Raw genomic sequence first — 18,900 nt, forward strand, 5'->3', positions numbered from 1 at the left:
AACCGCTAGTTCCCAATGGGTATCGCCTAAAAGTCGATATTTCACCGACTTATATATGATATATATGAGTATAAAATATATTCCGACGACAAAAAAAAAAGAAACCGTGAAGAATCAGCAATTAAATCGAATGAAAAATTGCGAAAGTGTAAAAATTCTATAATCAGAAAGTTTTCTTTCTTTTTCTTTTTTAAGAAACTATCAATTTTTAAATTCTCTAAAGTTTTTTTATGTCTCCTTGAGTTATCTTATTTATCATTGAATTATCTTATAAGTGATCACTCACCTGATCTTCCTTCACTAGATCCGTAAATCCGGGGATTTTATCGGCAAAGTTACGAATGACGTCGATCGAGGTAGTCAACAGATTGTAGAATTGTTGAATCTTCTCGGCTTCGGTCATCGGGGGGTCGCCCGGTCTCGGTGGTTGGTATTGCGAGTAATCGAGACTCGCCTTGTCCGGCGTTGTATCCAAATGCGCACGAACCAGAGCCGTAATCAAGGAAACTGGTGGACTCGGTGGAGATTCCTGCGGTGACTTGGGCTTTGAAGGCAATCTGCCTCGCCGACCTTTCAGAGAATCTGTTCTAACAACCTGAACAACAATTAAATAATACAATTATTAATTCTATTTATCCGTTTGTGACAATTTTTCTCACTATCTTTCAAAGTAGGCTTTAAATCTCAGAAGTAACTTTGGCAAAACTAATTGAATTAATCATTGCGAGAATTTATTACTTTATCACACTTATTTTTAAACTCAATATAAATTGATAGATTTGAGAAAAAGACATTTTTCACAATTATTTCGTGCAACGCAGCGTCATTACTTACCTCCTTGACCATGCCGACCATCAGGCACTTCTGGAACCGGCAGAACTGGCAGCGATTTCGTCGGCGCTTGTCCACCGGACAGGCTTTGTCGGCCAAGCACACGTACTTGGAGCCCTTCTGCACGGTCCTCTTGAAGAAGCCCTTGCAACCCTCGCATGTACGCACGCCATAATGTTGACAGGCCGCGGTGTCGCCGCACACAGCGCAGAGCTGACTCGGGCTCGGGGGCGCGCGTTCTCCACTGGTACCGCTTCCGGGTGACGGCGAACTGACGGTGGAGCCCGCGGTGCCACCGCTGCCGCGCGGCTTCGGAGACTCGGTGCTCCCACTACTGTTAACACGATACAGGACGCGCATTGATCTATAACCCGTCGCTAATCAGAACAGGGATTCTCCGAAAACTGTCGCGTCTCGTGTCCTCGTGAAACGTGTCATATGATCGGCAGTAGCGAAAATGTTTTCCAATATTTACAATAGAATAGTAAAGAATCTGTCGTATAAATTTGAAAATATATTTTTTTATTTTAAAATTTAATTATAAATATATTAAATACATTTGCTCCGGATTCTTTAAATATATTTGATTCGACAATTAAAATTATGACTAACAATAATATAATTTTTAATTAAAGTAATGTGTGAAAGAGTCTCATTTCTTTCACATTAAAATGTTAATTTAAACGAGGAGTAATGAGACGTGAAGTTATTTATTATAATTATTTCGTGGAGAATCTTACCTTGCCGACTCTGATCTCTGAGTAGGCAGCGACGGCCTTCGCGACCTAGTGGTGCCAATTACAACGTTAGCGTCGACATTGGGACAGAGATCAGTAGGAGCTACGGGAGTGGTGACGATGGCTGACGGTGCCCCGTAAACCATAGGCACGGTGACAGCCACACCATAAGATGGATCCTGTCGATGATTCGAGGGTGGAACGACTGCCGTTGCCGGAGTGGGCGCCGATTCCGTAGGAAAGTAACTTTGATGATGATGCGGAGCCTGTTGTTGATGGTGCGACGGATGATGATGAGGATGCTGCTGCTGCGGCTGTTGCTGCTGGTGATAGGATACTGTAGCCGGGAATTCAGTCGGATAGTGAGTGGTGGTGCAAGGATATACTGGGGTATCGTAACATTCATCATCCATCTTGATGCCAAGACTCTGGAGTTCCTGTCTGGTATATCGCTGCACTGTATAGGTCTCCTGGAAGCTCGGCAAGGGTGTAGGACTGCGAACAAAAATATATATCGCATTTTATATAGATTCCGTGATCATAAAGTTCTATTATTCAAATTATTTTGATAATATTAATGATATAATATAAATAGTTTTCTCGTTATATTAGTTGGAAAGAACTCTTGTAAAAATTAAGATTATCAATGTTAAAAATATGAAAATGGATATGGAAAATTGCATACCTAAGAGACTCGGTTTGGATGTCCTCGGGGAGAGGTGGTGGTGGTGGTGGTGGTTGCGATGGCTGTTGATGGTGTACACTTTGGTGAGACTGAGCAGACTCATCGACCGAAGATACGCCTTGCGGATTTCCGAGCTGCAACTCCGGAAAGGGATCCAGCTCCTCAGGCAAGCTTCCGGCATCCGCAGGGTCTGAATAAGGACCACTCAGCAATTCTGCGAAACTGCTACATCCGAAGGAGCTCTGCAACAAAAAATCACACATCTATAAGTAATGTCATAATTATATGATAACAGAATCTATATAATAAATAAAAAACATGAAAAAATATAAGATATCATAAAAGTAATTTTGTAAATATTAAGAAAATAAAAGGAGCAAATATATTCGCGTATATAATAATATATAATATATAATATATAATAACTTATAAAATTAAATTTAAATTAATCATACAAGTATAATTATAATTAACAAGTTTATATAATTATAATTAATATAATTATAATTATAAACAAATTTCACATACAAACATATAGTAAAAAAACATTAACAATAAATATTTAATTCGATAAGATATCAGTAACAATTTCTTAATAAAAATTTATATTACACAAAAAGTTTGATAAAAGATGCGATAAATATTACAAAATATTAAATATATAGAAAATTGGGAATAAAAGAAGAAACGAAATGAATATAAATAAAAAATACCTGCGTCGTATAAATGACGTGAGTCAATTTGAACACCATACCGATATGAATTTTGCGAATCTTTTGTTTTCTAATTACATACCGAATGAACGAAAATCGATTATTAATTTTAAACGCCGATGTTTTTTTTCCTTCGGCGGAGTTATCACGGTCCGGAAAGCGGTGCGAACGACAAATCGAAGCACCCAACTGCAAGACAGAAACATTGCTCGAGCACAATTGCGAGCCACGGCGGCGAGACATTGATGTACAATCGAGGTGCGCAGTGAGGATGTTCGAGAGAGGATTGGACAAGCCAAGCTCGTATCGCGTGTTGTCTATAAGCTGGCGTTCGATAGAGGCTTAGAGCCTCTTTCTTTCTCTCTCTTTCTCGCTCCCTTTCCCCTCCTGATTCAATCATTGATAGTCGATAGTCGATAGACGGTAAAACACTATAGCAGCCTGGTTAAATATTCCCGCGGCAATGGGATGAGAATAAACGACGTTGATACATTTTGTAATTCGACAAGAAACTGTACGTATTACAAGATATTGTAATAAGAGAGTTACCCAATCGGCCGTAAAATATCTAAACGATAAACTTGCTCGCCTAACTTTCAAAATTAACGATGGAGATTTATTACTCTTTGATCTGCTCGGAGAGATTTGCGCGATCGCGCAATGATACTTTCTTTTCCTCTTGTGAAACAGATTTACTGGATTTTAAAATTAATATACCTTCAATCAGTTGCGATAAAAATATAAACGTCGGAAATAAATAGTTCAATCTAAAATATCTGTCCAACTCTTACAAGTTAATATTAAAAAGAGGAAAGAGGAGAAGATATTTAATAAAAAAATATTTTTATGATATCCACACATTTCCCCAGTGATATATTCGCCAGTCAAATAATAGTCATCTTCTTCGGAGATTAAAATTTAATTGAAAGAAATCCACATTATTATTAATAAAAATTTGGGTTCTGAAGAAATGTCCCCATGTATTAAAATCCGAGGATGAAAAACGAGAATCATGATAGCAAGGTATTTTGCGGTAGGGAGTAGGCCGAAGGATAACACCACGAGGAGAAGGATGATCGAGGGGGATGATCGAGGAGGGTGGATATTCAATTTGCAAGTGCCGGTTCCGCTTCGGGCTGACATTTCGCTCATCGCTCCCTCGAGAACCGGCGATCGAAGCCTTGTCTTTCCAGACCATGAATAAATGTCCTGCTAAACGGCTCCTAAAAGCGCCCCTCCTCCTCCACCCTTTTTATTTCTTCTCGTTAAATCATCGAGACAATGTCTATGGTACTGGCCCGCTAATTTCGCGGCACATTCCTATTTTAGTCATTAATTGACTGCAATGTCATTTCATTCAGCATGAAGAAGAAAGCTGAGATCGAAACGGAGTAGGCAAGAAGAAATGGAGAAAGAAGAGAGGAAGTGAGAAACAGACAGAACAGATATATGGGACGTAAATTGTGCATGATAAGCGAGATGACGGGAATATGGAAGAATCTTGTTATATTGATGTCAAACGGAATCGTGGGATTCCGAGAGCTCGATAAGAATTAGATTAACTATCGAATCGTGACGCGATAATTTCAACCTGATCGCGCAAAGGCAAGTTCGGGAAAGACGGTGGATGGCAATATCTTGTAATACTAATATATACCGTGCGATTGTCGCTTGATAATGTAACTGCTTTATTCCGATAAGAGAGAATCGTATGATAAGGAAATTAAAGAGAGGAAAATAGCACACAAAATGCTGAAGAAGTGGAAGATTTTAGAAAAGAAGATCAATAAATATTACAACTAAATATCATTTTTGAAGAAATTTCTAAAGTTATTTTCCTAAATTATATAAAGTCGATCTTATTAAATAAAATACTAAATTTAAATAACCTTGAATTATTTAACGCTAAAAATATAGAAATTTGTTAAATTAAATGGAAAAACGATAGGCCAATAATAAAAATCTACTTTTTTAATCAACTGTAAATTACTTAATACGCGATACGCTGTTTGCACGAATTTACTTTCTTAGTTTGAAATATTATATATCCATATTTCTCGTAAAACCTTCTCGGCATTATTTATGAGAAATGAGATGAGATGAGAGATATGAGCGTTTACACGGACGAATATTACGTAAAATTACAACTTATACGTTGCGTCATGTCGACATGCAAACACGAAGGCTCAACCAATCTGATACAACTGCTGCGAGACTTGTGGTATAGACTATATTCAGAATGTCGTTTAACTTTGCTGTCAATTATTTTGCTCTTGATTATTCCATCTTCATTTTTCTTATCTTTTTCAATTTTTGAATTTTTAATAAATTTAGTACGAATTTCGTGAAACAAATAATCGCTGAGATGTATCATATAATAATAAAAAAAAATAACTAACCTGTGTTTGCAAAAGAAGCATGCTTGATGCCACCGTGAAGGCGGTCGTGGGTGTAGTTATAGATGATTGATTAGTGCAGGCGAGAACCGGAACGGTAGCGGTCGCCTGACGTTGCTGCTGCCGTTGGCGATGTGACTGTTGCTGTTGCTGTTGCTGCTGCTCTACCTCGCTGCGAGTAACAGCCACCGCACGCTGGCTACCGTTGCTGTTGTCGCTATCGCCGTTCGGCGAATGCAGTTGCCCTGCAACACCCAGACGATGGTCCTCAGGTTATTATATTGTTATATTAGACAATAGATTATTTGAGTTTAGAGATGAAGAAGACACATTTTTATAAAAGTACAAAATAATAAAATGATAAATATAAAGAGAGAAATTGTTTAGAGTAGAAGATAATATATGTATATTATTGAGCAGATTGTTCTATTTAATATTTAGAAAATACAGTAAAATTTGATCAAAAAACGATTTTCTCAATTTTTATTATTTTTATTAATATCAGTATTAACTATCTATTGACAATTGTTTCCATTTAAATATGCAGAATACAAAATATATAATATTATAATGCATATTCCTCTAATAACAAACTTTAAATACCGGTTGAATAATGTATGCGCTTCCTGTCGTCAAATGGAATAACATCATTCATTATACGTGAGAAGACAAAAATGGATCGCAACCTCGTTTCTCGGTAAAAAAAAACTTCTTTCTGTCATGTCAATTTCAAGCGATACGAGAAGCTGCAACGGAATACTTTCTCAATCGCAAGAACGCGGCTAATATTGATTTTTAGCTTTCTATCGTTATACACTGTATTTCCGGTGTCATTAACAACGTGGTTATCCTCTGACTTTAAATTTCTATGTTGAAGTCAACTCTTTATTATAATAAAAAAAAAATATTTTGTGCAACATTAAACGTGATTCATAAAATATTTTTTCCTGTATGATTACATTTTCTATTATTTTTATATATTTACATTATTATTACATTAATGACAAGATTAGATATTCAAATTGCAATGAAAGCATAAGTGTTATTTAAGAGAAAACAGTTATATGATATATTTTAATATAAACATATAATATTATTATCGATATTGAAACACATAATTACATTTATAAATTTTTGAAAAAATGGTAAGTTAAATGCTTGAAAAGTACGTACAATATCTACGATACTGAGAATATCCGTCATCCATGGCAATCATATCTGCAGAACACTCTGTGACCGAGAAAATTTTACAATTATGGCTAACAAATTTTTATTACAATGTGCTAATTCTTTTAATGATTAATCAGAGTAAAATTAATCAATTGCAAGTGAGAGAAATTTCCGAAATCACTTCCACTATACGCGGCTTAAGAAACCTACGGTGAATCTTACTAAACGATGGATTCCCATCGTCGACTGAGCACTTGAACGCCTCCGGATCGTCCTATATAGGGTATCCGCGTACACCCCGGGGAGACATGAAATCATTGGCATTTAAAATACTACCACCCCGTTCTATACAAACAACCACGCACCTCAGCCCCCTTTTCGATTATTATTATACGATATTATCCCCTGACGACCAAGGGGCAGACATTCTCATGCCAGCAACCACGTTTTTGTGACGACCATCGGTACTAGGAAGTCTCGTCACAGCTTTTTCCGCATAATTTAAAGTAATTAAAAAAATTGTTACAATTAAAGGATTAGAGAGGAAGAAGAGAATTCGTTTCTGAAGAAAATATCAAAATTTAATCACAAAAGAAATAATTTTTCTGTAAAGTAATACAATTTTTGTGCAATTCTGTTCAAATTTAATTAAAAATTTTAAAAATTAATATAATAAGTTTACAAATATTTATTTAGATAGTGAACGATTACTAATATATTTTATTCAATGGATTTGGAGAAAATCCATAGATACTTCATATTTAATTACATTAAATTGAAATGTGAATATTCTCTTACTTTTTTCTTAAACCATTCACCTAATTGTAAGAAACTATAGGAGAGGGGCCCGCGAGGACGTCGATGATTTATCGAATTGATAGAGAATCGAATATGCGAGTAATGTGATACAATGACAGCCGGATGCAGGCGTCCCGGCGCATCGCCCATGGAGATGCCATTCATCGATAGTCACGGGCACCGAAGTCGCATTCGATTTAATTTCACGATCGCACTCCGGAGACCTCCCGCTGATCGCGAAGCGTCGGTCCTAAGTGATTTCACCGTGACATCGATCGATCTGGGAAGGGGTGTGTTGTACGCGTGGAAGAAGTGACGATTAAGCACAATGGATCGGCTGGCGAAATATTTATTATCCGCGTGAGAGGAGGGAACAGGCTTATTATTATTCGCGATATTGTCATAAGACGGACAAAAAAATCAACGTCTTCCGCGACCGATAAAGCGCGTCGATTATGTTTGATTCGGAAATTGCTGTTAATTATTCTGAGGTTCGTGCGAGATGAAAATGTGCGATTATCGTAAGACAAATGCGTGTCACTATAAATATAAATTTTCAGAATTGTGTGCATCTTTCAATGAATTGTTCTTTCGTTTTAAAAATATTTAATGAAAAAATAGAGCTTTCTCTTTTAATTTAACTTTCTACAATTATGAAATCATTTATAAAATGCATATAAAATATAATTTATAAAATAAAAATGCATATATATTCATATGTAGCATGCATTTGTTATTACTAGGAAATAGATATGTAAGAAAAATGCGTTAAGGATAAATTTTAATTATATCCAATAGAATTTCTGTCGGTGAAAAATAAAGCAAGTCGATTGATTCAAAGAGATGTCAGGTATGCTCAATTACTAATTGCATCGTAAATACCGATCTGATGCAATTAACGGAACTACCTGCCGACTCTTGATAGTAATGCGTTCAGAAGTAAAAGATGCAGTGGTAAATATGCTTTTGCCGCTATAAAATACATGTTGTTATCGCCATATAATAAATTAGTCGAAGAAAACGTCAACTGATAGCATGTTATAGTTAATTATGGGTGAATACCGTTGTGAACCTCGTTCGCGATTATTTTTATGTGCACTTAATAGCCCGGAGAAGATATAAAATTCGTAATTTAAGATTATATGAGCAAAATATGCAATTAACGCGTAATCTCATCTGTGAAAAATGTGATAGAAGTAAGTGTATCGTAAGAGATGCGCTGAATATAATTCGAATATAAATAATTGTAATTATTAAAAAACTCGAAAATATATAATGTATAATATAATAATATTTTGTTAGAGAATTATAATATTACACTAACGCAGTTCTGCATGAAAAGATACGAAGTAAAAAATTTTAAATCAATTACCAATTAATTTTTTAAGAGCTGTTAACTTTACGAAATTAAATATAATGTATCTCTATAAGCTCATCCAAAAAATTCATATAATAAATATAACACACGAAAAATAGATTAATAAATTCTTTTAAAATTTTTAATCATAGATTCCGCATAAAGATTTACTTAAACTTTCATCATATTGTTAAGGGATAACATTTCACCCCGTCCAACCCTTCTCGACTCTCTCTCGCTCTCTCTCTCTCTCTTTTTCTCTCTCTCTCGCTTTCTTTCTCTTTCTCTCTTGAGAGAGAGTACACCTGAGATGCATAGCGCGCGTAAACAATGCAGAAGAACAGGGGGACGATGCGGCGGCAGCGCTATAAGTAAGATAACGCGCAGTGGCAGAGTAGGGTAGCGAACGGTCGAGAGAAAAGAGTAGGGCTTATGTTAGCCAAACAGCCGTGTGCCAAGTGAATTGCAGCAGTCTCGTGTGCACGGCCCTCCCACGAACCACGCCCCTGCACGTGCCACCACGTGCAAGCTGGTCCACGTCCGTTTGTTCTCTTTGCTTGGCTTCTTCCTTCGTAGATCTTTTGCTCATCTCTCTCTCTCTTTCTCTCTTTTTCTCTCTTTCTTTTTCTTCCTTCCGCTTTTTTATCTATTTGCCGGTTTCTCCTCCTTATGTCTCTATTTTTCTTACATCATGTAATGAAAAAACGAAGACACGGAGGAAAGTGGTTGTCGCGTTGTCTCACGCATGATATATGATCGAAATGAAATGAATATATTATCGTGATAATAATAAATCATATTTGACACATAGGCTCCTCTCCAACCGCGGATAGAATAAAGAAATTCAGTATTACTCTCGTGAAAGTAGAAAATATACTTATATAAGGTACAAAGGACTGATACAAAAATTAGAATTTATATTCTGATGATAATCAGAAATGAGACAATATTCTTTCATAATTAATGAAATAATAATTGAATTCTCTTGACGAATTTTCGTGTTTTAACCTGACTGATTTGAAAATATATACATAATAAAATCTCTAAATTAATTATATTATATTATGTCGTATAATCTATAAATCAACTTTTGAATATATGCTAATTGCAAGCAGAACAAAAACCGTTGCAATATATTGCAGCCGCATTCCTGGAATAAGATGTAGTCACGCGATGCTACAAGACGCCCCGGTGACTTTAATGCGCACATAAGAAATGATGTATGTGCATTTCTCGCGCGTCTCTTTCTCCCTCTCCCTCTTTCTTTTTTTCTTTTTCTAAAGATACCTATAGCACCTATGTTCGATAAAAAACAATCAAAACATTTATTTATAATGCCATTTAAGTCACATCATTGAGTCGAGCATTAAACTTTCTCCAATTGGCCGCGGATGGAAGAGGGACACGTAAACACATATTCTACATGTGTGTTTAGATTTAGATGAATCTTAGTTATAGCACGAAATTATATCCGTGTTTTGTAATATCGCAAAGAGGAGAAAGAAAGAGAGAGAGAGAGAGAGAGAGAGAGAGAGAGAAAGAGAATAGGAAGGCGGGAAAGATAGGGGATGAGGGAGATAGAGAAACTATATTGTTGGAGATTGCTAAATGAGGGGATCGGCCGCTGCTACGAGGACCGTAGCTGTAATTTTGTTTTGCGCTTACGTGGCTCTACGGGGATATAATTTCATCCTTAGTATGATTCTAGTTGCCATAACTAGTAAATTACCGTGGAGCGGATTATTTCTGAGATCTGAGCGCGAGCGTACGAGCGCGTCTTAAGAGTTGTATGTTACACGGCGGAGAGAAAGGCTATATTGTATAGCTGATTACCAAGTAACTCCCGAGAGATTCATCCATTATGCAAATCATCCGGGCAATTCTACATATGAGCTTACACGCTTCGAAGATCATAATCGGTTTTCCGTCAATAACGATTAGTTCTCGGCCGCTGTGCATCCATTAAAAAAATATTCGAGTGAAGAATATACGTTCTTGTTTCAATCGTCACGATGCAATCACTATAATATAAGTATCTGGTTGCAGTAAAAATTTATTGAATTTATAATCTACTCGCGTAGTAATATCGATGCATTCGTATAATATCTTGCTTTTATTTTAACACCATACGTATTCCACGATGTATATTATAATAATGTAAGTTTATGTAGCTCCTAAATATGGCCATCTTATCTCATTCTTTTATCTCGGGTATTATTAATATAAATAATAATCCTTTACTTTCTATCTCAAAAGAATTATATTAATACAAGGATAAATATTTTTTATCATTTTATGAGTTATATATATATATCGATATTTTCCATTGAATATAATTTTATAAATTTATTTCTTCAATCCTTCTGCCAAAAATATAGGCTATATAAGCCTGGTCTTAAATATTTTATATAAAAGCCATTCAATTGCAAAATGATTTGTCGCAATATTCTCGAATACAAAAGTTTCATTTTTCGAAGCACATAAATTACGAGTTTACTCGATATCGGAAGACTCTCGGTCAATTCAATCATAATTTCGTAAGGAATAGGAATCACAAGACTGAATGCAAAGTAGCAGAAAGCAGACGGTGTCTTTTACTTATAGCAGTGAAAGGGTTAATTATGATCGTCTGGCATCTGGCACGCGGCGGAGAGGTCCGCGGGGCCTCTGTCGTGTGGGCGCGAGTGCGATGGGGCCTTAAATCGAGAATCCTCGCGGTCGCGATTATCTTATGTGCCGCGTGTGTGATATCGAATCCCGCTTTCTCTCACGCACGCTCGCGCACGCATCGCGGCGGAACGTTAGGTGTGCCCGCATACGAGATGAGACCATTGATCGCGGCGACACGATCGTGGCGCAGAAGAAAAAGAGAGAAAGAGAGAGAGTACAGAGAGAGTCAAGATAAAATATTATATATATATATATATATATATATATATATATATATATATATATGTGTGTGTGTGTGTGTGTGTGTGGCTCCTTTGCGCAGTTACATATCTCGCGCTCAAATGCGTGGCAATATGCAAAAAATCAACGACGACGCGCCGCGCTTATTCATTTCTGTATAAAATGCAATAACTCATCTCTCCCTCTCGAGCATATTTTACAAAATTTTGATGTTAATACTTTAATATCAAGAATAAGTAAATTATGTAATGGTATCATAACAAGATAAAGAAATATCACCGACGACGCGCTGCGCTATTATTTATATTTTCCTCTAAAATGCAATAATTCTCTCTCAAACATATCTTTGTACATTTTACAAAATTTTAAAATTGATACCTTAACATCAAGAATAAATAAATTATGTAATTGTGTTATGACAGGATAAAGAAATATTCGCCAATTAAATTGTGCAATAGAATCGTAATTATCATTTACAAATAGCACATTTTCATTCTTTATGCGACAGTATGAGACGATCGAAACAGTCTTAATTTTCACTGAAAAATCTGTGTTATAGAATTGTTAATATTAATACCGTTGAGTCAAAACAATCTATAATTAACGCGATTGATGATAAATGATAAACCAATAAAGTATAAATCCGATTGCAGATTGATAGAATGATAATTGCAGCAAATCACCAAGCTTATGCCAGCTGTAATAATCTTGATAGATCAATCATACTAACGATAATAATTCAATTCCATGAGGCATCATGCCGCGCTCTCGAACCCCGCTGCATTTGCATAAATCTTGCGCGCACGTCCGAATTACATTACATGTAGTTTATAAGCGTACGTTATCAGGACATCAATTAAATAGATGTGCCAATCCTTTCCTTTATTTATATTTATTTGTTATTTTGAAAGTATCCAGATATTGCATCGGTCAGATCATCGTCCGAGTATCCGATATCAGGCTACTTTCACTTTAATTAAATTTAACAGAAGATTAATATTAATGCGCGTTATCGCCGCGAGCTAATATGTGAAATACGGGGATAGATTTATCGAACTATCTTTCATGTGCAGGTTTCTACATTTGAAATTGATTTTTCCTTAATAAAGATGTCAAAACAGATCAAATGACAAAAATACTTGAATGATCCTAAAATTATGTACAATAAAAAATCAAAAGATTTTTTAAAATTACAGAGATTTTTTCAACTTCAGGAATGAAACAATAAAACTTTATTTTTCTTTTAATTGTGAATAAATGTTAATTTAATAGCTTTGGAATTTAAATATGAGGACATTTAATATATAAAATTCAGAATTGGCATATGATAACCATTCTTGATATCAACTAAAAATTTATTTAAAATTAAAAAAGACCTATAAAGATAAATTATACAGTTTTGAAATATCGTGTATATTCGATAATTTCGCGCATGATTCATCATTTCTCCAAAGAAGTAAGGATGACAGCTTACACAAGCTTGTTGCTTTTATCACTGGTTATTATTTGAGACACAATTTATTCGAGAAATCCGAAGATCCACCAGGAATCCGTAGCCCACGTAATACCATCGTAGATCCTATTACTGCTGTTTATATATACATAGCGTTCAATTCTAAATATAATGGGTGGCATAGAGAGCTTCTTAGTCGTTGCTCATAGTTAATTTAATCATTTACACATTTCCTACATATACGTCTCTACGTCTTTGAAATTATAATTAATATAATAGGTTTTGATTACATGATATTCCTTCAATTAGTATCTTGAGAAGTACGACAATCTAAAGCCTTGCTGACGCATTAATTTCCATAAATACATCTTTATATGTACATATGATTCCGCATCTTTAGCATTGAAAATGCGAAACTGCCATACAAATTTATATGAAGATATCAAAGTTCTTTCTGTGCAATTAAAAATTCCATTCGCAGAACTATAACTTAATAATGAAATCATCTTTGCAATGATCTTTGTGCGTTTATTTCTCGGATTATCATTATCTTTCGACAGTGCATTCTATCCGCACGAGTTGTTGCCGCGATTTTCCTCGGTTGCGCGCGCCAAGTTAGAGTGCGATGTGTCGGTGGAGGTGAAAGAAGAGGATCGAGTAGGAGAAAAAAAAAGAAGGAGATAACGAGAGGGAAAAAGGGAAAGAGAGAGAGAGAGAAAGAGAGAGAGAGAGAGAGAGGCAGAAAGAGAAAAGCGAGGAGGATGGGAGAAGGATATGGAGAGGTGCTTGCGACACGCAGGCTCGAGCACCAGCCCGATAGGTAGGTAGATATATCGCCCCCTGACCCCGAAGAACTACCGTGAGACCGGCTTAGCTCCGGTCGGCATAGAGCACTCTCCTTTGCTCTCCGTTTTGCGCAGTGTGCACATGTACATGTACGTGTGTGTGTACGTATATGTGTTCTTTCGCGAGGCGCCGCGAAGCGTAGGAAGGGAGGACACGAGGACGAAGGAGAAGGGAACGACACGACGATAGATAGGAGTCTCGTGGGTGCAGCTGCGTCCGCGTGGTTCGCCTGCAGTCTCGGGGTGCATCAGCAGTAGAGAAGGAGGGAGGGAATGCAATGCTCAATGGACTATTTGGATTATGCCGCGAGCAAGCGTTATAAATGTTGCTGTGTAAAACCGAAGATTTATGGATACGCCGCGGAGGGGTTACGACAGATCACCGTCATCATCTTCCTCATTCGTTGTTGTTTCTCGTCATCGTTCGCTAAAGAATTTTGCTATTTACTAGCATAGATATTCACGGAGAGACAAGTAGAAATGGATCGTGAAGCGTATATGGTCAGACAGTTTTGCTAATTTCTTTGAATTTTCTCATCACATTTTTTTCAGATATCCTTTATTTATATTACTGTAATTATTTTTTAATATTTATGTATTTTTATTAATATATCTTTGTAAAAATAATATATGTAATGTATCTTTGTAAATAATATCTTTCTTAATTTATCTGCAGATAACATTTTAGAGATTGCATATAAATATATAAAAAATTAAAATCCATTATTTAAACATTAATTTCTGCTACATAATTTAATTTTTATATTGCAAGAATAAAAGAGAGGACAATAAAAATATTTTTACGATAAATAACCTTTAACACATCTCGATCAACGGTATAATAATTAATTATATACATCTGTCCGGATCATTTTACGGAGTGATCAAAAATTATCATATCTCTTTAAATACTTTTAAAGGAGCACACTAGCATATAAAAACTCTAATAGCTCGAGTTAAACTAACTTGCTGGAGGGGAAAGAATTTTTTTCGATGGATCATGAATCTTCGTTCGAACGAGGATCATCCGCGCGGATTTACGATCGTCTACTCCTAATTCCAACCGCGGCTGTAAAATTCTAAGCGTGCGATTACGGCAATCGTTTTTTCTCTCCAGGCCGCGCGTGATTTACGCCCCGAACTCGCCGGACTCACTCTTTCGCGTTCACGGTTCATCGGCGATTTATCGCCGGCCGAATATCGGTGTCGTGTGTACGTCAGGAGATTTTCCATCGTGAGAGATTTACCGGCGGACTTTCGCTCGGATCGCTATACAGGGTGTCTCGATAATAACGTTCGAGCGAGCGTTTTTGTCGGATATCACTCTCGGGCGTTTCGCGGTCTGATTTCCGTATACGAGACGAGCAACATATCGAAACTCTTCGTTATATATTATTAGCAAGTACTGCGACATTATAGATTGACTTTCTCTGCGATTTGCCAGTTTAGTTATCCATTAATTTCGACGCACGTTTATGTAATTTTATGCCACTTGCTCATTCGCACGATTCCATATACTTCCATATACGAATCCGCTTAATACGGAATTTCCAGATAATCGATCAATCAAACTTGTAATAATAAAATTTCGCGCGAGTCTCGTCTAATTAGACTCTTATTGTTCCATGCCAAAAATATTACAATTATGTAATTATAACTTAATGCATATGTGAAATCTACTATATTTAACTATAGTTTCTCGTAAATACATATTTTTCTCACGTGGAATTGAAAAATAACATTCATAGGAAAAGACGATGTAGATTTTTGTATCTTGCATAATAACTAATCGCGCACATTCCGCGGATGAAAGAGTAAGCAAATAGAAATCTACTTAGTTACTGTAACTATAGATTTCCAGTACAAAATTGCGAGATTAGATTTTATAAACGAACAGGAGACAAATAGAAAATATCGAAAGAGAAGCTATAGATGAGAAATTCCTATTAAAACAAAGTGCATATATTTCAAAGTTTCAATATCAGAGACTCAAAAAAGCTTTCTATTATATAAAAAATTTTTTAAAGATTATAAATTATAAATAATTCAATTTTGGCATATTTTGCATATATTTATGTGTACATTTTTCATATAAACACGAGAAATTTTTTAACATTCTGTAATATTTGTTAATAAAAAAATTTTTAGCTTACAAATGCAAATTTATATTGATTTAAAAGATAGAAAATGGCGTTTTTTTAAATATGCGCTTTATAATATTGTACTCAAATATTAAATGTATATAAAATGTATATAAAATGAGTTTAAACAATTGTGTAGAGGGAAAAAAAGAAATAGTTACAGAATGCACATGCCGGAAAGAATGGCGCGTAACGCAAGATGGCCGTGAGAAATAGTTCCACCCACGTCTCGATGCTCGCATGCGTGCTTGACGGTCTCATATATTGATTCACCAAACCTCTTTCGGCACCGAGAACGATGGTGGAGTTTCTCGACGGGCATCGAGGTCTCCGTTGCCTGCGAATTACTATGGTTTCCGGAAAATGACACATGTGTCGCGTTTCTTACTAAAGCAGTCTCTTTCTAAAATAGAGTTGCTTTACAATAATTTTCTGTAATCTTCTTTATTTATTTCCAATAATGACAAAATATGCTCGCACTTTTGCTTATGTACGGTATTAAAATTATTTTTGTTCCAGAGATAAGTTTAATAACAACAGATTTATTAAGTTTTGTAAATTAGAGCTATTAGATTGTATTAGATTAGATTTTTACAAATTTAAAATTTTTTAGATTCTAAATAAATCACGTAAATAAATTACATTTTATTAATTTAAATTAAAGTCTTTAAAAAATGATTAATTATAGAAACATTTAATGGTGACGAAAAAATTTGCGACTTTTTAGGCTGTAAATTTGTATTAAATTTTTGTTATAAAAGAATGGACTTTATATTGTTCGATAAAAAAAATATATATTCTCGTTCGACATGGTGAAAGTTGCGTTGCGTTATTTTATACAAAGTGCAAAACATAAATCTCATAACAGTATTGAACTGTGAACAAATTGCAAGTTATTAATGATCAATATATATTGGTTGGTTAATGATCAATATATATTGATGGTTGTGCATAGATCTAAATAGCGATCAATCAGCGCGATTATTCTTTTTTTCGAAAATCCAGAGATATTTATATCTCGTTATGCGAGCTTTTTGTTAGTAAAATCTCTTGTGTGATATGCAATTATATGCAATAAGCAGTTGTATGTTTTTTTAAAAGTTAAAGTAAAAGGTTGCAAAAAGCGTACTTAATTCTTAAAGCAAAAATATAAGAAAAATTAATAAAAATCATGCAATTAAATTAAACAGTATTGAAATAGAATACGAACAACTATATATTTATTGATTTGTCATGTAATAAAGAATGATTAGGGTTTCGTTAACAGCTTCTCCTGTCAATAGTTTTCCGCACTTTACTGACGCAATTTATGTGATGAGAAAACTGATCGAATCGATCGTTATAAATTGCAGACAAATGTACCAGTCACTTAATCTTAAATCATGTTATCCAATTACATTACATTAGAGAGCAAATAAATAGTATGATTATAATACAAAGTAATAGCTATGAGAACGATATATATGTGAGATATGATTGCAACTTTCAAATTATTTTACGCATCAAGATCAGTATCGCGCGTCCCATAAATTTGCAAATAATATTTTATGTCAAGTACGAATTTCGTTAAATTACCGCGTCCGTAACAACCACATATTTCAAACGACTAGGTCATTTCTTCGACTCGAATATCTGCCGTTATACACGCGTGAGGACTTTTAAAGACCAGTAATTCGCGCGAACACGTGCCAGTATTAGATAATTAATTAAAATTTTCCTCCCTTCTATTTCCCCTCTCGTCCGTCGCTCGTTTTTTTCCAGAATCCGGCGGCCAAACCGACTAGTTTCGAAGTCGTCGGGCAGCTCGAACGTAATTAAGACCAGTCGAACCTGCCTTGCCGAACGTCTTGCATAATCATTCCGTGTGCGTTTCATAGGATGCGCACTCCTTTCCGCGATCGAATCTTCTCTTGCGCCGAGCGAATGATCCTCTCGTTGCGCCAGACGAAAAGTGATCCGGCCAGTTCGCGGGGATTACATTTTTTTCTCAATTAAATCTCTCATTTCTCGCGTAACCATATGGTTGGCGAGTGAATTCAAAAACAGACAGAATTGAAGAAAAAAGTTTACCAAATAAATAATTATACGATTTTTTTTGTAAACATTTCAACGTCAGTGTGAAATTCTCAAGTTAAATTGCAGTGATATAAGCGCGATGTAGTTATAAATAGTGAGTTATCTATATGATCGAAAATTATACATTGTCGCTAGTCAGTCGATTTTTATAGAAATGTTGTCGATAATGATTTATTTTGGAAAAAAATATCGAAAAGAATGACAATATTCAAGGACAACCTGTTGTAAAAAAAAAACACGACAGGTTGTATCTGTCAAAGATTGTCGATTTAAAATTGAAAAGTCGTTACATCAGAAAAGACTCTACTACGACACTCGTATATGCATATATGTTTTCGTCAGGACTGGTCCTCCTTTCCCCGTCGTTCAGCACGTGGCACCGGTTGCTCATCCTCTCACTCTCAGCAGGAAGGCGAGAGATATCGTAAGACACCAAGCAGACGACGTGTACTTTCATCGAAATTGACGAGGGAACGAAATTTACTTCGCATCGTCTGATGTACGTCTCACGGCGGATTTGTGAATAATTTTTCATAGACGCAGGAGAGATAGAAATTACTCTTATCTCTCTTCTCCCCGGACGTGTGTTATGAAAGCGCACCATGTATCAGACTTGAGAAAGTTACCGGTTATAATCGTAAAATTCGTATAAACTTCGTGTAAGCTTTAACTTTTGAAGTAAAAACGAATAAGAGAAGAAGATGATAAATTAATGAATTAATGAATTCCGGTCATTTTACTTCGGCGAAATTTAAGGCTTATTTTTCATCGTGCTGAGAATACACGGA

The 18,900-nt window shown here is 35.5% G+C and overlaps 1 protein-coding gene across 2 annotated transcripts in view; it reads right to left on the reverse strand.

Annotated features, from left to right (window-relative positions):
- The window catches only part of Hr38 (Hormone receptor-like in 38), a 60,683-nt gene that overhangs the window by 5,346 nt on the left and 36,437 nt on the right, over positions 1-18,900 (reverse strand). For both annotated transcript variants that reach the window (XM_083097960.1, XM_083097959.1), the window contains exons 2-6: positions 5,366-5,607; positions 2,254-2,495; positions 1,572-2,063; positions 835-1,165; positions 287-595 (exon numbers count right to left, since the gene is read on the reverse strand). In XM_083097960.1, coding sequence (XP_082954086.1) covers positions 287-595; positions 835-1,165; positions 1,572-2,063; positions 2,254-2,495; positions 5,366-5,607 — 1,616 coding nt within the window. The remainder of the gene's footprint in view (positions 1-286; positions 596-834; positions 1,166-1,571; positions 2,064-2,253; positions 2,496-5,365; positions 5,608-18,900) is intronic.

Source organism: Camponotus vicinus, unplaced genomic scaffold (assembly GCF_025532165.1).
Source record: "Camponotus vicinus isolate PSW18456_S1 unplaced genomic scaffold, iyCamVici1.0 SCAF_4, whole genome shotgun sequence".
Taxonomy (NCBI): domain Eukaryota; kingdom Metazoa; phylum Arthropoda; class Insecta; order Hymenoptera; family Formicidae; genus Camponotus; species Camponotus vicinus.